Here is a 22,677-nt window from a genome sequence, read left to right on the forward strand (position 1 = left end):
TTTTATAATACATTCACTTATTGCTAGTGTCGATGCCGACGACTACTTTGTTTTGATGTTATTGCTATTGTTTGCTATTATATATCCCTCTTTTCCCTTCCCTTCTTCTTTTTCCTTTTTCCCGCCCACTTTTCCCTCCCCCCCCTTGTTTTTTCCCCCCTTTATTATTTTCTAACACCTTGGACGGACGCCTAAGCAATCTTTAACCATATGTATTTGTAAAGTGATGTTCTGTCTTATGGTGTGGTTGAAACTTGAAAATAAAGTATTTAAAAAAAATAAATAAATAAATTCAGAAATAAACCATTGTCTGCAAATGGAGTTTCTGGTTTAGCTTCTTATCCTAAGTCATGTGACAAGGCTTATTCAAAGGGTTGATCTTGAACTTTTGGATGGCTACTTCCAATAGGTGGCACTAGATTTCAAGTCCTCTTCTTCTATGAAGAGGCAAATTACATCTTCCTTTACCGAGGGTCACCATAATAAAGTATATTTTGTAGGATATGGATTTTTTTTACATTGGAACCCTATAAACCATGCATGGAACTGTATGTCTATGCAATGGTACAACTGGGTTACGAAGAAAGCGGAAATTGTGTAATACCCACATAATACAATAAGTAATATAAATGCTAAAAAATCTGAGTTCTTTATTTAATAATTGTAACAAAGAAGGGACACAATTTTATCTTAAAATCAATTAAAGATATCAAAAATAATATTTTTGCAAAATTAGGAACAGGGCATCCAAAGAACAATATATTTGAAAGCCTTACCAAACTCCCTATCAATAAGCATATAAATATATATATATATATATATATATATTTGAACAGTATATACAGCCAAAAAGACAAAACTGAAGAATAGTGACGAAAGAATGGATCATTCACTTCTTTTAAAGGTTAAAGGGAACCTGTCACCCCCCAGGGCGATTTTAACTAAAAGCGCCACCTTCAGCAGCACTAAGGCTGCATTCTGTGAAGGTGGCTCTTCTGTTTCTGACCCCCATTAACGCCAAAAATCTTCCTCATGACTAGCAAATACCTCGTGGTACTGTCCGAGCAGTGTTTTTATCTGAGAGAGCTGGGCTGTAGTTAGTCCGGAGAGTTTGGTCCACATTTGTTCCAGGATGATTTGACCCTTTTCCTGAGTTGAAATTTCGGTAGCCTGTAGAGTACGGATAGTTAATGCCCAGGGGTCCTCGGATTGCACTCTCAATTGAACTGCAGGGGCCGGTAGTACTTCTTCAAAAGGCCTTACTGTGGCACCCCCAGGAGAATGGTCGCCACAGTGGCATTGCCTTCCTCCAGGGAGGGTGATGTCTGGCTTTGGAGCAATGAAGGGTCTCTCTAGCAGTTAATCATTTTCATGCAGCACAGTTCCCACTCCAGGCCAACACAGGGAGCTCTGAACAAGGAAAGGGGGAGGAGTATTCTCTGAGGGCCAGGAGGGGAAATAGTCAGTTAGTGTGAGGAGGTCGAAGTGTGTAGACATGGAGAGAGAAGCTGGAGGTCGAGCTAAGGATAGAGAGCTCCCTCCCAGTGATAGCGCATGATCTGGAGCCTGGTCTCCACGGCTGTATGGATACTGAAGGTCCTGCAGCAGAAACCAGATGAATAGGAAGCTGTAAATGCTCTATTCCCACCTAAGACTCAGAGGCACAACAGCGACGGGTGAGCCAAGAGAGATAGAGGGCTACAGCTGTCTGCCATACGAGGTAGTTCTAAGAGAAGATAAGAAGGAGGAACTTCAGTGTAACACGTACTGCATGTACCTCAAGCCAGCGCTAGGAAGGAGACTACACAACCAATCTGATAGAGAGATCCCTGAGTTGCTTCCAGGCTAGCCTGCTCCTGTGCCATCTGTAATCAGGACTCTGGACTGTGTTTGCCAAGTAAAGGTAAAGAAACTGCACACTGTTGTGTCCTTGCCTCCTTCCTGTCACATCCTCAGCACTGCTACATCTTTGTGCCAAACACTGCACCCTCTTCCTAAACCTTTATCTACACTGCCCTGGGACCAACGGCCCTGCCTGTGGAGGGCTACACCATCATTGCTGCACTACATCATCTGTCCCAGAGGATCTGCTTGCAGCGTCAGCTTAACACCTCCCTTGCCGAACACCACAGGTGGCGTCACGAATCACTTATAAACTTTATTCCCAACTCAACCCCCTTTTACATGGGCACCCAGGGCCACGGACCGGGTGGCCGCTGCTGTAACATTCCCATCTGAGAGACCAGCCCGGTACCGAGTACCCCACAGCCCTGGGAGGGCGACCTATTTTTAGCATCACAAACAGGATTACGGAGCCCGGTATCCCCGGGTCCTGTGTGCCAGAGACTGTGTTGTGCTATAGACTGTTTGTGAAATTGCCGCCGTTACCCCGCTGCTTGGCACGCGCAGGAAACAAAAGAGGTGGGCCTTCATGGGTGGAGCCTGCCGGAGAGCACGAAGCAGTGAAGTGCCGCGCGGGAAGAGACCAGCGCGCGAGAAGTGAGAAGTGGAGGCCTGCGGCCCGATCATCCAGCCTGTAACGCAGTAGCTGGTAAGCCTGCTCAAACCCAGGCCCTGGCTAATGTTAACTAGGGGGTGAGAAGAGAATGTCTGAGGCAAGCGCCGATGCAGCGGCGGACGCCCCCGCAAACCCCTTAGCACCACAAGATGCAGGACTCAATGTGGCTGCAGCTCCGATAGTGCTACTGAATCCAGCAGCCAGTGTTGCCTCCAGGGCACCACAGCGGTCCCCATAATGCCGCTGTCTATGCCCTATATACATGGAGCTGCCTGGCTACCGCAGTATTCAGGGGAGTCACGTACTCTGAGTGAATTCAAAGAGAGACTGTGCAGTTTGTTTGAGGTGTATCCTCTATCTGAAAGCCAGAAAGTGAATATCCTAATTGGGTAGCTAACAGGTGCAGCACAGAGGGAAGTAAAAGCCTGGCAGGACACTGACAAAGAGACTGTTAAAAAGATTCTGGCCAAGCTGAGAAGCACCTTTGACACCCGTACTGCAGCTGAAATCAAGATGAGGTTCTTTGGATGTAAGCAGAAGGCGCAGGACAGTATAAGGGACTATGCTCTTAACCTGCAGGAGGCGCTGTGAGCCGTCAAGCAGATTGACCCAGACAGTGTAAAAGATGGAGACGGACTGCTAAAGGAGCAATTCATTGAGGGACTCCTATCCAGCACCCACCGAGCACTGCTGCGTATCATAGCCCTACAGATCCCTGATCTGGACTTCACAGACTTCAAAGACCGGGCTATTCGGGTGCTGCATGAACCAACGGCTAGCCGTCTAGCGCCCCCTAGGCGCCCAGTGATCACATACCATCAGGAGGCAGCATCCTTCCCTCTCAGCCCTGCGGAGGCTGATGCACAGACTCTGGACAAAGATCCATCTGCAGAACTGCGTCTTCAGGTCCAGGAGTTGACCAAGGTTATGGCTGCACTTGCTAAAACCGTGCAGTCCCTGCAGGTATCCTCCAAGAAGAAGATCCAGCTCGCTTCCAGTCCAGAGGATGTCCCGTGGCTACAGAAGAAGAGGAGCCCGCCACTCCAAGGAAGGAACAACGATCGCTATGACCAGGACGGACGTCCCATCTGTCGTCACTGCCACAAGGCAGGCCACATCGCAAGGTTCTGTTATTTAAACGAGCTACCCCTGGGGCAGAGGGCCAACCCCCAGGAATAGGACCACAAGGCCCAAAGAACTGGCGAGCCAAGTATTTTGGAGGACGACCGATCCTCCCAGTGGTGATTGACGGCATCCCCATGAACACTGTGCTGGACACTGGCTCCCAGGTGACAACTGTGCCCTATATCCTTTACAAGCGGTATTGGGCTGATTCTGAACTTGCACAAGGCCCAAGTGATGAACTGACAGTAGTTGCTAGTAATGGCCAGTCTTTACCGCAAGTGGGATGTAAAAAAATTACTGTTAAAGTGGGTCGGGTAGAGCTAAAATCTCAAGGTCTGATAGTTGTGGATATTGATCGACGAGAATGTAACCCAATGATGACTCTTGGTACCAATGTAATTGAAAACTGTCTTTCCGAGGTTATTGTCTTGTTGCAACAGGTGGCTGAGACTGCTGGTTCCAGTGAACAACGAGTCCTGCAGAAGGAGATCAAGTCCCTGATGCAAAGACAGCAGGTAGAACTCTCTGGCGGAGAGATTGGCAGCGTCAGAGTGAGTGATGCTTTCCCCATTGCAATACCCCCCAGATGTGAAATGTTGATTTGGTGTCGGGCAGCCATAGGTCTCAGAGGAAAAGATTACCAGGCAATGGTAGAACCAGTGTACTCTGATAGCAGGCTCAGTGTCCTGACAGCCAGAGGGGTAGTTGATATTCGCAAAGGGAGAGTACCTGTACGCCTCTTGAATTGTGGGGAGGAGGAGGCCACAATACCTCGGTATGCCACAGTTGCTAAGCTGCTCACTGTCAGTAACAATGCAATGCAAGCAGCAGAGCCCTTGGTCTCATCTGATCAGGTGGAGGACAATGGCTCTGTCAAGCAGCTGGAGGAGTGGTGCCAGCAACTGCATGTGGGGACTGACTCTACACCTTCATACCAGAAAAATGGGGTTTACAGAGTGACCTAGGAATATGAGCGGGTATTCAGTAAACACCCCCTAGATTTTGGGAAGGCAAAAGGGGTTCAACACCATATCCCCACTGGAGATCATCCACCCATTAAAGAAAGGTACCGGCCTATAGCCCCAGCACAATACCAATGTGCTATAGGTATGTTGAGAGAGATGAAGGAAGCTGGGGTTATCAGAGACAGTTGTAGCCCCTGGGCAGCTCAAATAGATTTTGTAAAGAAAAAGGATGGTACCATGAGAATGTGTGTTGATTACAGGAAAATTAACAGCATTACACATAAAGATGCCTACCCATTGCCTAGAATTGAGGAGTCCTTAGCTGCACTTAAAACTGCTAACTACTTTTCCACCTTGGATCTCACTAGTGGGTACTGGCAGGTTCCCATGACAGAGGCAGACAAGGAGAAAACAGCATTTACCACCCCAATGGGTCTCTGTGAGTTCAACTATATGCCATTCGGGCTCTGCACCGCCCCAGGAACATTTCAACAGCTGATGGCGTGCTGCCTGGGACACAAGAACTTTGAGACAGTCCTGTTGTACCTTGATGATGTCATTATTTTCTCCAAGACTTATGAAGACCATCTGGAGCACCTGGCTGAGGTGTTCGAAGCCCTGTCCAACTTTGGCCTGAAGGTGAAGCCTTCGAAATGCCACCTCCTGAAGCCCAAGGTACAGTACCTCAGTCATGTAGTGAGTGTATAAGGTGTGGCACCAGATCCGGACAAAGTCACAGTCATCCGGGACTGGCCGAAGCCCAGCAACCTCCATAAAGTACGTCAATTCCTCGGGTTGGTAGGCTACTACCGAAGGTTCATCAAAGGCTTCACTGAGATAGCCACCCCTATGCAAAATCTTCTGGTGGGGCAGTCCAAGAAAGCCAAACAGAAGAGTTCCACCTTTGAATGGAATGAGGAATTAGAGAGATCCTTCACCAGACTGAAGATGGCTCTCACAGGAGATGAAGTTCTGGCCTACCCAGATTACGACAAACCATTTGTCTTGTTTATTGATGCCAGCAACATGGGACTTGGAGCAGTACTGTCACAGGTACAGAATGGCAAAGAAAGAGTGATCTCCTACGCCAGCAGAAAGCTTCGTCCCACTGAAAGGAACCCAGACAACTACTGTTCCTTCAAGCTGGAGTTTCTAGCCATAGTCTGGGCTGTGACAGAACGATTCAAGCATTACCTAGCTTCAGCCAAGTTTACCATCTTCATGGATAACAACCCGTTGACTCACTTGGAGACTGCCAAGCTAGGTGCACTGGAGCAGCGATGGATGGCTTGGCTGTCTAACTATGAATTCGCTATCAAGTACCGAGCAGGGCACAAGAATGCCAATGCTGATGCGCTGTCCAGAATGCCTAATCTGCCAGATGCAGGAGAAGACCCTGAGGCACTGGAAGAAATAGAGTTAACTCCCTTCCACCGGCCAATTGCGGCTCAACGTGCTCAAGGAGTGAGAAACAGACGGTCTGGCTTGAAAGAGGTCACCCTAAATCCATTGCCCCATCATGACTGGGCAGAAACGCAGGATAGCGACCCCACAGTCCACCTGGTGAAGGAGCTACTGTCACAAGCTGACTCACGCCCAGAGTCGGATGCTCCGGAAGAAGCCCAGCAGTTGTGGAAGGAAAGAGGCCGGCTGTTCATTTATGAAGGAAAGCTGTGTCAGAGGAGTATCAATGCCCGCACTTATGAGCTGGTCTGGCAGGTGGTAGTCCCAAAGAGAGAGGCATCAATGGTCCTGGAAGCATACCACAATGGAGCTGGCCACTTCGGATGGAAGAAGTTGGAAGCATTGCACCGGGAAAGATTCTACTGGGCTGGTATGAGGAAAGCCATTGAAAGGTGGTGCCGGGAGTGTGGACAATGTAACCTGCGCAGAAAGGATCGAAACAGCCAGAGAGCTCCTCTGCAGCCAATAATAACCAAACAGCCACTCGAGTTGGTCGCCCTGGACCATGTGAAGCTGGTCCCGAGCCGTTTAGGCTACATCTATGCACTTACCATCGTGGACCACTATTCAAGATTCCTGGTAGTTGTGCCTGTCAAGGATCAAACGGCCAGGACAGCAGCCAGAGCGTTCCAACAGCACTTCTGCAGACCACATGGATACCCAGAGCGAGTGCTTACAGATCAAGGTCCAGCTTTTGAGGCAGAAGTGTTCCAGGAATTCTGTAACTTGTACGGTTGCAAGAAGATCAGGACAACACCGTACCATCCTCAGACCAATGGCATGTGTGAAAAGATGAACCAGGTAGTGATTGACCTACTGAAGACCTTGCCTTTGGAGGAGAGGAATCTGTGGCCAGAAAAGTTGCCAGATCTGGTAGACCTCTATAACCACATTCCTGTGAATTCCACCAATTGCACTCCAGCCTACCTAATGAGAGCAAGGCCTGGCAAGCTGCCTATTGATTTGGACATGGGAGTCCTGACACCTGAAGTAACATCACCAGATGCTGACTGGGATACAGAAAGACAGCAACAGTACCGTAGAGTACAAGAGTGTGTAGAAAAGAGTCTAGCTCAGGCAAGACAAAAACAAGAAAGGCACTAAACCAACATGCACCTGCAGTTCCCTTGTCACCAGGAGAACAAGTCTTCAAGAGGAAAAGAAGACTGCATAAATTGGATGACCAATGGGAAGCTGAACCCTACACCATTCTACCCTCAAACTTTGACAATACCAAGGTGTGCCTTATTAGTAAAGATGGAGGAGAAACCTCAACAGCAATATCAAGAGATCATTTGAAATTATGCCCTGACCAGTTAAAGGAAAGAATGGAAGAGCAAAACAACATCCAACCTATAGAAGAAGAAGAAAAGGTCAGCACTATACTTGAAGAGTTCCCTGCCAATTGGACTAAAGTAAATGATGCCATAGTGGTGCCAGTGTTCACATTTCCCCAACTGGTAGTATAAGAAGATGTGACTCAAGAGAACTCTGAAAATCAGGAAGTTCAGGTAGCAGATGCCATACAGCAGTGGAGCCAGAGAACCCAGTTTACCCACACCAGAGTTACGCAGGTCTACCCGCACAACCCAAGGTATACCACCCATCAGGTTCCGCACATAAATAAGTTAAAGTAATGTAACTGTTAACATGTACATATGTAAATGTTTAAGTTTTGTGCCTACAGATAATCTGTAAGAATTTTCCTTATTGAATTTTTCCAGTTTTGTTTTGATGGACATTTTGGACCACTGGCCTAGGTGTGGTCACTAACCTTGTAAATAGTTCACCATTTGCCCAGGAATGGACCATGGACATTGATGCCTGGACATATCATCACAGGACTATTTTTGGAGCTTTTGGTTTTTGTAAATTTTTCATTTTTCTTAATCTTGTAACCTTCTTAATTGTTCATATTGCTTATTTGTTACTTGTATATGTTTTTCATGTTTTTCATCAGTCGAGGAGTACTGACTTGCACTAGGGGGGAATGTGGTGCCCCCAGGAGTATGGTCGCCACAGTGGCATTGCCTTTCTCCAGGGAGGGTGATGTCTGGCTTGGGAGCAATGAAGGGTCTATCTAGCAGTTAATCATTTTCATGCAGCACAGTTCCCACTTCAGGCCAACAGAGGGAGCTCTGAACCAGGAAAGGGGGAGCAGTGCTCTCTGAGGGCCAGGAGGGGAAATAGTTAGTTAGTGTGAGGAGGCCGAAGTGTGTAGATGTGGAGAGAGAAGCTGGAGGTCGAGCTAAGGATAGAGAGCTCCCTCCCAGTGATAGCGCATGATCTGGAGCCTGGTCTCCACGGTTGTATGGATACTGAAGGTCCTGCAGCAGAAACCAGAGGAATAGGAAGCTGTAAATGCTCTATTCCCACCTAAGACTCAGAGGCACAACAGCGACAGGTGAGCCAAGAGAGATAGAGGGCTACAGCTGTCTGCCATACGAGGTAGTACTAAGAGAAGATAAGAAGGAGGAACTCCAGTGTAACACGTACTGCATGTACCTCAAGCCAGCGCTAGGAAGGAGACTACACAACCCATCTGATAGAGAGATCCCTGAGTTGCTTCCAGACTAGCCTGCTCCTGTGCCATCTGTAATCAGGACCCTGGACTGTGTTTGCCAAGTAAAGGTAAAGAAACTGCACACTGTTGTGTCCTTGCCTCCTTCCTGCCACATCCTCAGCACTGCTACATCTCTGTGCCAAACACTGCACCCTTTTCCTAAACCTTTATCTACACTGCCCTGGGACCAACAGCCCTGCCTGTGGAGGGCTGCACCATCATTGCTGCACTACACCATCTGTCCCAGAGGATCTGCTTGCAGCGTCGGCTTAACACCTCCCTTGCCGAACACCACAGGTGGCGTCACAAATCACTTATAAACTTAATTCCCAACTCAACCGCCTTTTACATGGGCACCCAGGGCCACGGACCGGGTCACAGCTGCTGTGATATTCCCATCTGAGAGACCGGCCCGGTACCGAGTACCCCACAGCCCTGGGAGGGCGACCCACTTACTAGCTTGGCAAATTCTGTCTGAGGCTTCAGGGTGGTGTCTTGGTCTTCAAGGTTGACGCAGCGCACCAGGACAGTCCCCTTCTGCACTGTGGTCAGGGAGCGAGCCACCAGTATGCCAGGGGGTAAGCGCTCCAAGTAGCATGGCTCCACCTGCATCTCCACGCCTTCCAATGGTATCGGGGCTCGGATGGGCATGGCCACCACTGTCTGTCCAGGGGGCAGTACAAGCAGGGGAGCCGCCGGCGCGATGACTTTGCCCAGGGCCTCACCCTCCTGGCAGTCCTGGAGGACTCGTGCTTCTCGCACCAACTGCTGGAATACCTGTCCTTGGGCCGTGCGGGAACCCCACTGTTTCAAGGTCTCATGCGTGGGATCATTGAGGAGTAGGCTGCCAAACTCCCGCAGTATGTTCATGCCCAGAATGACTGGGTGATGTTTATCAGTTTCTCCGTGGGTCAGAACCACTCCTCTGCGGCCGAGGAATTTACCGCACAGCATCACCTGTACCCACACCACCCCAGCAACAGGGACCGGTAGATGATTGGCGGCTACCAGTCTGATCATGGGCCCCCACTGGGGTCTCGCTGCCTCAGGGAAATTCTGCCGGAAATAAGTTGCAGGCATAGTTGTTACTAGAGATGAGTGACTTTGCCTTTTTTAGGGTCGAGTCGGGTTTCATGAAACCCGACTTTCTCAAAAGTCGAGTCGAACGAAATCGGCCGACTATAGGGAAAAGTCGGGAAACACGAAACCCAATGCAAGTCAATGGGGAGAAAAGTCGGCAATGAGTGGAGGACTGTAAACACGCCTGGCATGAATTTTAACCTCAGAGGCAGCGAAATCTCTCTCTCTTCTCTTTCTCTCTTCTCTTTTTCTCTCTCTCTTCTCTCTCTCCCTCTCCCTCCCTCTCCCACTCCCACTCTAGCTATGCTACGCTCCGCTTCTCTCATTGGCTGAAAAAAGTCACGTGCAAGCATTCGGCGAAACTCGACTTTGACGCTTGGGTCACCGACCGCATGGCCAACTTCACACTGTGGTCGGGTTTCGCTTCATGAAACCCGACTTTGGCGAATGTCGGCAACTTTTGAATCTGACCGACCTGTTTTGCTCAACTCTAGTTGTTACTTGTGACCCCGTATCCACCAGGCATCGGACGGCATGGCCCTCGACTTCTGCCCATAACACCGGACACTTTGCGACCAAATCTTCGGGACTTCCACCACCCCTAATCGTGGTTTCTGGCTCCGAGCGGCGTCCCCCAGCCCAGAGTTCTCTAGTTTAATGGCCGCCGGGGTGGGTATCTCCCACGCCGTGGACACTCTCGGGCGAAGTGGCCCGGCTCCCCGCACTCTGCGAGGTCTGTCTGCCCCGGGTGGGGCGGGGTCCTCAGGGACCAGGGTTGAAGCTAGGCCGTGGAGTTCCACACTCAGTCCTTCTTTTCACTTCAGCCAACTCGCTCTGGATGTTCTTCAACTCCTGCTTCATTTTCTCTACCCATTGAGGCTCCACCACTGCGTTCAGGGAAGCCTCCACACTCCGGACCTTCCCCACGGGGACTGCCATTCCTGCTCCTGTTCTCGAGCGCGTGCTTGACTTCCCACCTCGGAAAAGTCTATATGTGGATTCATTCTAATCTGCTCCCGTAATGCCTGCTTTATTAATGGGTCCCGCAGTCCAGTCACCAACAGGTCGCGTAGTGTAATGTCAACAATGTCAACAGGTCCTACCCCTACGCCGTCTTTTCTTTCGATGGCCGTGTGTAACTCTTGGAGGACATTCATATACTGGGTGATGGTCTCCCCCTCCCCCTGCATCCGACTGAACAACCGGGTTCTTAACTCTCCCACGTTGATTAGGTCCCAATGGGTCTGTTCTAAAATCTGCAAAACCTTATCAAAGGTGTTGCGGTGTCTTGAGGGTTTTAACATCACTGAATTCCGAGCCTCCCCGTCTAATGCCATGAGTGCTACTTCTGCTTCCAGGTCAGGAGTCATCGGGTGCATTCGAAAGAGCCCCCGCATTCGCTCTGTCCAGCTCCATAGCATGATATTGGAGCCGGAAAATCGAGGCAGGTTGCTCAGCATAGCCCCCAACGAAATGCTGGAACGAGGGCCCTCGTCAACTGTTGAGTTCACGGCCCTGCCCTGGTCTGGGGCATTGTTGTCCGCGCTCAGAGACTGCATCCTGCCGACTACGCCAAGTGTAGGTAACAGCAGGTTCGCAGGATGCAGTGACGAGAAGCGAGACTGGTTGAACTTTGAAAAGCAAACTTTTATAATTTAAAGCCGCTAGGGCTATACTAAGCAACCAAAAAGGGATAACAATAATTGTCCTCACAGGGACTCAGTACAACCAAACACTATTTGAAAAGAGCACGACTAACCCGGCCGAGGCCGGTTACTATGGGGCCACGGTATGGCTGTCTACGGGTCCTTATACTCTATAATGTCACTTATCCATCCTGACGTCCCTCGGCGTCTCTGTGGAAGCTGCGTTGCTGATGAAACTGCTTTGGCGTCTTTGATAAGGCTGCTTTGGGGTCTTTGATGAGGCTGCTTTGGCGTCTTTGTTGAGGCTGCCTTGGCGTCATAGCTGCTGGGCCCAGCTGCTGAAGGTTTGGAGTAGTCTTTGGGCGTTCCAGCACCCAGGAAGAGTTGGGGCAAAACAGGCCCTGATGGAGTCCTGAGATGAAGTAACCCCCTGTTGCAACAGCGGGGTTGCGCTTGTTAGCGAGTTCAATGGGACTCCTGTCCCCAAGCAGGGTTGTGTCACAGTGCTTAAGAGTGGCGGTTTACTGGCCACGTGCACAGCCTGGGGCTGTGTGCAGAGTGTATCTGTTGACGAGGAACAGGCCCCAACTGCCGACTGCATGAAGGCGGCTGTGAGTGGTGATAGACAGGCTGCAACCACAGGCTGAAATGAAATGGCAGGGTCCACGGGTGGCAGCGGGCAGGCCTCAACCGCTGGCTGAAGGGGGATGGCAGCAGCCGGAAGAGGGAGTGGACAGGCCGCAGAGGGCTCGAGCTCAGCGGTAACGGCCGAAGATGGCCGGGGGCAGATCGTAACCCGGGATTGGGGTGAAGAAGCTCGGCGCCTCTTTCCTGAGGGCTACTGCGTATCTACCCTCTGCTGCTGGTCTCTTCTCTCAACTGTCAGTGTCCTTCCCGTTCTCTCACACCCCTTCCGTCTCCTGCTCCGCGTCTGACGTATCACCAACTGACTCCTCTGTGCGCTCCCTGTCCCTTTTATACTCGCCCCTCCCCTTGCTGTCCTGTCACTCTCAACAGTCCACTCTCCTACTCTGTTCCCCGGGTACTGTTTCCTTAGGAACTCAGATGGCGGTCCCCTTGGTTCCGACTCGGACACTCTGTGGGGGTCCTCCTCCCTACATCTCTGTGACTGAATCAAGGTATGAGAACCTATTTATAAAAGTCAATTTTTCGTCGTTAATGGGGTCAGAAACAGAAGAGCCACCTTCACAGAATGCAGCCCTAGTGCTGCTGAAGGTGGCTCTTTTAGTTAACAAACATCCTAGGGGGTGACAGGTACCCATATTGCTGTGCACATGTAAATTTTTTTCCATTTTTTGTAGTGCTTTTCAGGCTGGTTCCAGACTAAATCCGCCTGAAAAAGATGTCGTGTGTACATACCCCAATACCAGAGCTTTACATATAATGTAGACAGTTATAAGACTTTTTTTTTTCTTTTGCCTTGTCTGTAGCTGTTGCATGAATGTGGTGTCACAGAAATGAAAACACTGCTTGTTTGGAAGATAAAGGGACCACAGTGACCCAAGTACCATTAGTGCAGAATATCCTTTAACCCCCAAGTGTGGAGTGGAAAATACTGTAACATATCTGGCTCAATGTGGACACTGCTATCATTCTAGCCCCCTTACACTTTACCCATCTCAGGAGGATAATTGCAGAATAGATTTTAGATACAGAGTATGGAGGAGCTTTTCACGCCCTACAGTATCTGAAGAGAGTCTTTATATCTTGCTTGTACCCTGTGTTGATTTATGAGCTACCTGTTGTACTGTTTCATATGATCCCAGTCAGGTTGAATATTATTTTGTACATTTACAGAAAATTGCAGAACATCAGCAATAAATTATTTTTATCACATGTTGTTCTCAGCAGGAAATTAAAATGTTAGCAGTTCTATTTTCGATGTAACAGTCTACAATTTTCCTCCTGGCTTGGCCTTTTTATTAAAAACAATTACAAAAAAATCACCAGTACATTAGCAAAAGCTATTACTTTATCCTTATCAAGTCAAGTGATGTGTTATGCAGGTTTTTTGTAGTGATTATGTATTTTTTTATATCTAGCTATTTCACTCTAATCTAAATATTTTAAACCCATATAACAATGCTTGGGCAACAGTGAAGCAGTTAATGCTCAAATTGCTGCAAGCCGAGGAAGATTGACAGACATCTTGTGTTTCTTCCATTTTCTAATATTTGTGCCAACAGTTGTTGCCTTCACACCAGGTTGCTTTCCTATTATCCAGTAGCCCATCCCAGCCTTGTGCAGGTCTACAATTTGTCCTGGTGTCCTTAGACAGCTCTTTGGTCTTGGTCATGATGGAGACGTTGGAGTATGATTGAATGAGAGTGCGGAAAGGTGTCTTTTATACAGATAACAAGTTCAAACAGGTGCAATTAATACAGGTAGTGAGTGCAGAGTAGTAGGGCTTCTTAAAGAAAAACTAACAGGTCTGTGTGGGCCAGAATTATTGCTGGCTGGCAGGTGATCAAATACTTAATGTGATTTTCTGGTTTTCAGTTTTTGATTCTGTCTCTTACAGTTGAAGTTTGCCTACGATAAAAATTACAAACCTCTCCATTCTTTGTAGGTGGGAAAACTTGCAAAATCGGCAGTGTATCAAATACTTATTTTCCCCACTATTTAATCTAACGTAATGCCCCTTGACTTCAACTCAGTTAATCCACATCGCCTCCATTGATAGAATGCCTTCAGAATATGAGACTTCTTGCTGCTGCAAGAACCCTGTCACTGCCTCTTGAACTCTATTATCATCAGGAAATCGTTGTCCATGCAGAAATTTCTTCAGGTTATGAAATAGAAAGTAAACAATGGGAGTTAGGTCTGGACTGTAGGATGGATGATAAAGCTCCATGAGGACACACTCCCTGATGGCAGCTTGTGATTTGCGAGACTTGTGAGCGAGTGCTTTGTTGTGAAGCTGCTACACAACCTTCCAACAACCTCCCACGGCATTTCTTTTTTAATACCTCACATGGTGCCTTCATTGTTGAAGGGTGTCCCAGTAATAGCTGTCTTGTGTGGCATGAATTCTAATAAAACACCCTCTGTGTCCTGAAATACTGTTACCATGATCTTTCCAGCTGACTACTGGACACAAAATTTTTTTTTTGGAGTTGGTGACCCCTTGTGCCCAAGTACTGCTGTGCGCAGGCGCTGGGCCTCCATAACCTTTCCCGGCGCCTTCGCATTGCAGTACTGTGCTCTGCCCCCAACAGGGCAGATCAGTACACCTGCACAAGAGCACGGCACAAAGCGACAAGGATGACGACATTGCATGAACATGGGAGGCGCCGGACCTGGACGTGCGACACCCATCGGACCGGACCGCCCCCCGGGTGAGTATAATATAACTTGTTTTTCTTAGCTTTCAGGTTAGATCAGGGGCTTATCTACAGCATTATAGAATGACACATGATAAGGTTTTTATTATTAGCCAGTGTAGGACCGCCCCGATCAGAGTCACCTTGTTGATGGTGGGATGGCTTTTATGCTATATTTGATCAAATACAGTATCACTAAGAACTCTGAATTATTTAAATGCACTTTTGCTTTTTATTTATTTAATTACAGCAGGGTTTTTCTAATTATGTCTTTTGTAGGTTTTGTATGCTTTATGACCAATGTGAACATGCGTTTATGTGCTGCATGTGTACCAACTCAAACCAAGCAAGCTCAATTTTTGTGTTTTTTTGCCAATATTATTGGTAGAGCACATTGCATGCAATCTCGTAACAAGATTGAGTTATTGAGGTTGACTACTCCAAAACTGTTTTTCCCTGGAGAATTCAGAAAAGGAATTAGAAAAAACATAAAATTATTCCCCCTAAAAACAAAGTTATTCCCTATCCTCTGGTGAACGCTTCATCCAGCATTCAATACCCCTGAGAGACATTTCGATAGTTTGGTTATGCCTGTAGGTCTGACCAATGCACCTGTGGTGTTCCAGTATGTCATAAATTTTATTTTCCATCATTTGGTGGGCAGGTTTGTAGTGGTCTGTCTGGATGACATTTTGGTTTATGCACTTGATTTCGAGACACATTGGGGGCATGTGAGTCAAGTGCTTCAGATATTAACCCCTTAGTGATGGAGCCAAATTTTAAAAATCTGACCAGTGTCACTTTATGTGGTGATAACTCTGGAATGCTTCAACAAATTCAAATGATTTTGAGATTGTTTTTTCGTGACACATTATATTTTATGATAATGGTAAATTTAGGTCGATTTGTTTTGTGTTTATTTATAAAAAATATCAGAAATTTGACAAAAATATAAAAAAAATAGCAATTTCAAACTTTGAATGGTTATCCCTTTAATCCAGATGGTCATACGATAGCAAAACATTAATAAATAATATTTCCCACATGTCTGCTTTACATCATCACCATTTGTAAAATGCTATTTTATTTTGTCTGCATTTTAGGAAGTTTAAAAACGTAGCAGCAATTTTTTTCAAAGAAATTTACAAAATTATTTTTTAGGGATCTATCCAGGTTTCAAGTGACTTTAGGGGTCCTATATATTGGGAAACCCCCAAAAGTGATACCATTTTAAAAACCGCACTCCCTGACATACTGAAAACTGCTGTCAGGTAGTTTTTTAAACCTTCAGGTGCTTTTCAGGAATTAAGCCAAAGTGGCATGATAAGAATGAAAAAGTTGATTATTACCATCTAAACGTCGCTGACTTTTGAACAGGTCAGTGTAGCCGGCAGACTCTAATGCCGCTATTTGCTCATGAATTGCCATGGCAAACATCAGGACCACACAATCATGATCTCAGGGTGCCGATGGGGGTAAAGAGGGAGAAACCACACTCTTTTAAACATTTATATGATGTAGTCACTATTGACATCAGAATCTAAAGGGTTAAACAGATATGGACGGTGACAACACTGATCGCTTGTGATATAGCAAGTTGTCAGCTATGGTGTACAGCCAACAGCTGCTGGATTGTCACCTGTATGGGGATGCTAGTCTCTTAAATTTCAGGTCAGTTAAAAGACGTATTGACGGTCATTAAGGGGTTAAGGGATAACAAGCTTTATGCCAAATCAGACAAAAGTGTTTTCGCTGTCCAGGAGGTGCAGATTTTTTGGTGCATGTTGTCATTTTCGGGTTTTAGGATGGATCCGGAGAAGGTTTGTGCTGTACTTGATTGGTACCGTTCTGGGTTTTACAAATTTTTACTGGAAGTTTATTCAAAATTATTGGGTAATTGTGAAACTCCTTACTGAAATGACAAGGAAGAGGTCTGATTTTTCTAAATTATCGGATGCTGCTCAGCAGGCTTTTTCCTCCTTAAAGAGTTATTTTGATACTGCACCTATACTCGGTCAACCCGATGTTTCTCATCCTTTTGTCATAGAAGTGGGTGCGTCGGAGGTGGGAGTTGAGGCTGTGCTGTCTCAGGGTCTGTCCCTGGGTAAATGGCATCCATGCGCCTTTTCGCAAAAATTATGATGTGGGTAATAGGAAGCTTTTGGCAATTAAATTGATGTTTGAGGAATGGCGACATTGGTTGGATGGGGCAGTCAATCCTATTACTGTTATCACAGACCACAAAAACCTGTCATTTCTTCAATCGGCTAAATGTCTAAACCCTAGACAAGCTAGGTGGTCTCTGTTCTTTACTAGATTCAATTTTGTGGTCACTTTCCGTCCTTGTGTTAAAAACACCAAGATAGATGCTTTGTACCGGAGCTTCCCTGGGCGTGGAGACCATGAGGATCCTGCCCCAATTTTGCAGAAGGGGGTAGTCATTTTGACCTTATACCCTGACCTGGAGGGTGAGGTGTTGGAGGCTCAGGAGGATGCCCCTGCCTCCTGCCCTTCAGGGAGGTTATTTGTACCATCTGATTTGCGCCGTAAAGTAATTAGGGAACATCATAACTTTGTACTTACTGGTCATCCAGGTGCTAATGCAACCGTGGACCTCCTTTCTTGACATTTTTGGTGGCCGGTGTTGCATCAGGATGTGGTTAAACAGGTATCTGCTTGCAGTGTTTGCACATGTTCTAAAGTATCCCATACCTGTCCGTCTGGTCCTCTTTTTCCACTGTGCATTCCTTGCAGACCATGGACACAATTGTTCATGGATTTTATTACTGACCTACCGGTATCAGCAGGCAAGACTGTGGTTCTGGTGATTGTGGAAATGTTCAGTAAAATGGTGCCTTTCATCATTTTACTGGCACTTCCGAATGCCAGGACTCTGGCTTAGGTTTTTGTTAATGAGATTGTGAAGCTTCACGGGGTTCCTTCCGATGTGGTGTCAGATCAGTGGGCCCAATTTATTTCTAAGTTCTGGAAAGCATTCTGTACTTGACTGGGGTTGCAGCTTTACTTTTCCTCTGCTTTCCATCCTCAGTCGAATGGACAGACCAAGCGCACTAATCAGAATTAGGAGACTTACCTCAGGTGTTTTGTCTCCGAAAATCAGGAACATTGGGCATCTTACCATTGGCCGAATTTGCTATTAATAATCATTGCCAAGAATCTATGGGCAGGTCACCGTTCTTTAGTGCACACAGTTTCCATCCACAGTGGGTACTTTTAGTCGGTGAGGGGCTTTGGGAGTCCCTGAGGAGGAACGCTTTACTTCATCAGCTCTCTTCAGTGTGGCAGGGGGGTTCAGAGTAATTTGAAGATCATGGGAGACAGGTACGAACGTATGGCTGACATGAAATGCTCGCCAGATCAAGTTGAAGATCCCTTCCTGGAAACTGGCACCTAAGTTTATTTGCCCCTATAATATAGCCGCCATCATTAGCCCTGCAGCTTTTCATCTTAAGTTACCCCAGGCTCTTAAAATTCACAAATGTGTTCCACAGGTCTCTGCTCAAGAAGTATGTTGAATCTTTTGAGTCAATTCCCTTGCTGCCGCCCCAAATCATTGTCGATGGTAATTTGGAGTTCCAGATTTTAAGGATTTTAAGGATTGTTGATTCTCGTCTTCAGCATCATTCCATGCAAGGTCAGGCAAGGATTAGGTTCCTGCTCTGTGATAGGTCCGAAACCTATTTAGGGATGTTTAGGGCAGACAGAGTGTTGTTAGGTTAGCCAATGTGTTGTTAATTCTCTTTCTGGGCTCCCTCTGGTGGTTACTGAAGGTAGTGGAGCTGGTCAGATTGACAGAGGTGTTGCGAGTTCTCTTTCTGGGCTCCCTCTGGTGGTTACTGGAGGTAGTGGAGCTGGTCAGATTGACAGAGGCTTGCCACCTGATAATGATGATGACGATTGGAGATCTGGGGTTTCTGAGTGGTGTATTTAAGACAGCTGACTTCCTTCAATCCCTGCTGGTGATTTTCTTCCTGCGCCTTCTGAGGTCTGATGTCTCCTGCTCTGTTCCTGCATGGTTCAGCTAAGTGTTCATTTGCTAATCTCTTTGCATTTGATCTGGTTTTGTCTATCTTTGCTTTGTGCGGGTCAGCTTGCTCCTGCTGGGGCTGTGCTGGATCACCGCCCATATGTTACTGCTTGTGTCAGTTTGTTCTGTTCCCTGTTATATTGGTTTCTTTTTGCTTTGCTTTCAGTATATACCAGAGTGCTGATATAGTGGGGGAGAAGTCGTTTGACTTCACTGTTTTTTGTGCATCAGACGTGTTGGATTTTTCAGGTTTTTTTGCGTGATTGCAGACAGTGTCTTTCCTTTCCTGTCCTGTCTAGTCAGTTTGGGCCCCATCATTTGCTCAGTCTATTTTTCTGCCTGCGTTTGTATTTTCATCTTGTCTCACCGACAATATATGTTTAGGGGCTATCTATTCCTTTGGGGTCTGCTCCGGGGTAGTTTAGATTTCACCTTTCTTGCTTTAGGCTGAGTTAGCTCTCCGGCTGTGCCGAGGCATCTAGGGCATTGTAGGTGTGCTCCACGGCTACTGCTAGTTGTGTGGATAGGATCAGGGGTCTGCAATCTGCTTAGTTACCAACCTCTCTGGTTTTCTGGTGGCTTAGCCTGGTCCTTCTATCCTCCTCGGTGACCCATTCATAACACCTATGGGTCTCTACTCTCCCCTTACCTTGTGTTTGGGCTTCCCCCTCCCTCTGCCTGTTGTTGCATTGTTGTCCTCCTCACAAAGCGTAACAGTTACCATGCAGAAATTAAACAAAAGTATTCCTGTGAACTATTCCTCAATGTTTTACATTTTATAAATGCAAAGATGTTATGAAAATTGTTTTTCCAAACAATTGAAAGCTATTTTGGTATAAAACCAGTGTAAAATTTAAAACTGATGTAAGTGACATGTCTCTGGTTAAGAAGAACTTGGCTACACACAATATCACAGTAATGGAAACCAGGTCAGGCAGGCACATTGAATGATGATATCAAATGGTATATGAATATAATGTATGTGCATTATATTATCGTTTTAATATTGACTTGTATCTGTTTTTTCATTTGTTGTTAAATAGGTATTCACCTAACAATCTGAATGGTTTTGGGAAGCTCTTGTCATCTGTTCCTGGTGAAAAATGAACATCATTGAATTTCTGAAATCTCAGTTCCTTTGTCATCTTTTTATCAGCTATGTGTTTATTGGAACCGGACTTATTATTAATTTAATTCAACTTTTTACTCTTCTTATTTGGCCTTTTAACAAGCAACTATATCGAAAGATCAACTGTCGACTGGCATACTGTGTGTCAAGCCGTGAGTCCTTTTCTTTTTAAATTTCTATTTTTAGTCTGGGTGGAAATATTTACTAAGTGGTGCATAATGAAATATTTATTAAGTGGTGCATAAGGAAATGTATGGGAAATGGGAAATGTTAGTGTTTTCAGTCATGTGGCTACATTACTGGATCTCCAAGGAAATAGACGAGTCCTATTCTGTATGTGTACACTTCCTACTAACTTTTGCAAATTGAACTGCTTAACTTACTCTTTAAGAAGGGATTTCTTAACAATGAAGATTACTGCACGAGGATGCATTATCAAATCTAGAGCCATAACTGTTAGAACTTTACAAAACCAAAGTCTCAGGTATTGTTTAAGGTCAAAAAACGGATCCTGTGCAGACTGCAAAAAACTGATGCACCGAATCCGTTTTTTGACGGATCCGTCTCAGCAGCCTGCTGCAGGAATTAAAGGAATAGAATTCTGGAGAGAGAGAGAAAGAGAGAATTTTTTTGTGCCACAATGGAAAAAGCAGCCGTAGGGGTTAAAATAAAGAAAGAGATATTATTCCGGGCATGCTCAGTTTTAAAAGATGGAATCCATTGCTAGATTCGTTTTTTTGATGGACAGCGACGGATCCTGCGCCCAGAGGCTTCCATTATAGCCAACAACAGACGGCGCTGGATCCGTCACTGTCGGACTTTTTGACGTACACAAAAACGCTACTTTGTCTGTCGTCTCTGGCCGACGGACAAAGATTTTCCTACGGATCCGTCAGACGACGGTTGAAACATGTGGCCATCCGTCACAATCCGTCGCTAATACAAGTCTATGAGAAAAAAGAACGGATCCAGCACAATCATTTGCTGGATCCGTTTTTTTGACAAAACGACAGATTGTGACTGATGGCAAAAAACTGATGTGTCAAAGAGGCCTAAATAAAAAAAAAAAAAGACTAAAAGAGAACCTGTCTGCAGAAACAGACAGAGTGACAGAGAGAAACAGGCAGAGGTCTCTGTATGTCTCTATCTCTTTCTGTCTCTTTCTCTATCTGTTCCTCTGTCTCTTTCTATCTATCTGCTTCACTCTCTGACTTTCTCTTTCTGTGTCTGTCTCTCTGTCTCTCTGTCTGTTCCTTTATCTGTCTTTTTCTGTCTCTTGTTTGTCTCTCGCTCTCTGTTTCGCTCCCGGCCCCGGTTTCCTGAATAGCAAGTTGGCTACACTTCGAAACACGTAAAAAAAGAACACTTTATTTTAAACTATCTCTGGCATTTGACGTATCTTCATCAACTAGCAGCTTGTAGCTCTGTCGGTGCTGCCCGAATGTGATGACTAGGCTGTGGGCACTTGTCTGTACCGGCTCAAAATCTGTCTCTCTTTGGGGATTACTAGTTTCTCTAGATATGAGGCCAGTTTGTATTTCCTCTGTAGATTCAGGAATATTGCTAGTTTCTGTGATTTGTTCATGTCATTCATCCAGATACCGAGATATTCCTGATATTCCTCTTTGTGTACCATCTGCCAGATTTTGTTTTTTGTTAGGCCATTTCTGTCTTTCTCTGTCTGTCTCTGTATGTCTCGCTATGTCTCTCTCTGTCTCTCTCTGTGGCCATAATGGACAAAAAAGACCAATTGCCGCACACCTCGACACGAATTTCACCGCCACTTTCGGTTTCGTGGCGAAAACTACAAGTGGCAAACGCGCGTCGAGGTGTGCAGCAACTGGTCTATTTTGTTAATTACGGCCACAGGTAAAAATCTGTCATTGGTTGAATATGTTACAACTTTATAGCAACACACATATACCTTTGTGATCCTATTGTGACTTGTGATTTTTCAGTAGATGGTGGCTATTACAGCAATTTCCATATTTATCTTGTATTGACAAGTTCATATGGGTTGATTATAAGTGTCTCTTAGTACTCCCTTAAGATACTATGTGTTAAACATTTTTTGCAGTATGGTACTTAAATATACCCTGTGACCATATGATATACTGGATTCTTGGTGCCTTTCATTGTTTCTATATTGATGTCCATACTATGTTGTCATTTTATGATGACAATTTTTACTGTTATCTTTCCTGTATTCTATCTTAATAAAAAGATATAGAATATCTTTGGATCATAGTATTCTGTCTCTCTTTCTCTGTGTTCTCTCTCTCTCTCTGTCAGTCTCTCTCTGTCTGTGTCTATGATGGCAAACATGTTCATTCTTTGAGGCGGGTCTGTGGGCAGGTCTCTTCTTTGTTTCTCTGGCCTAGAGCAGGAAGATAAGACTCTGCCCACAGTCCCACCCCGAATAATTGGCATATCATTAACTGAAAACTTCAAACACTGATTATACAAGAACAACAATATGGATTTCTTCACAAAAGGTATCATTTTAATCAGTGTAACAGTGTCAACATGAGAATGCCTGTAGTTTACTTATCACAATTCTGCAGACAGGTTATCTTTAACAAGTTGCCAAGAAATGAGCCATGTGCATTAACAATGTGCCTAAGAAACCAAAGGTACAAAATACATTTCCAACAATACCTATCAGTCGCGCTGTTTTTTTCTGAAATTTTGTGTTAATCATATGCAAAATAGGTACATAGATGTACTTGTGGGCAAATCAATGCACTTGTAGTCCTCAGCTCCCCTCTACCTAGCCCAACTGGTGCCAACCCCTC

General features: G+C 46.0%; 1 protein-coding gene across 4 annotated transcripts in view; it reads left to right on the forward strand.

Moving 5' to 3' along the window:
• Positions 1-22,677, forward strand: part of AGPAT4 (1-acylglycerol-3-phosphate O-acyltransferase 4) — a 186,207-nt gene that overhangs the window by 72,713 nt on the left and 90,817 nt on the right. For all 4 annotated transcript variants that reach the window (XM_073560179.1, XM_073560178.1, XM_073560180.1 and 1 more), the window contains exon 2: positions 19,797-20,034. In XM_073560179.1, coding sequence (XP_073416280.1) covers positions 19,857-20,034 — 178 coding nt within the window. In that variant the 5' untranslated portion in view covers positions 19,797-19,856. The remainder of the gene's footprint in view (positions 1-19,796; positions 20,035-22,677) is intronic.

This window comes from Dendrobates tinctorius, unplaced genomic scaffold, assembly GCF_039654945.1.
Source record: "Dendrobates tinctorius isolate UK_male_01 unplaced genomic scaffold, ASM3965494v1 ptg000293l, whole genome shotgun sequence".
In the NCBI taxonomy this organism is placed as follows: domain Eukaryota; kingdom Metazoa; phylum Chordata; class Amphibia; order Anura; family Dendrobatidae; genus Dendrobates; species Dendrobates tinctorius.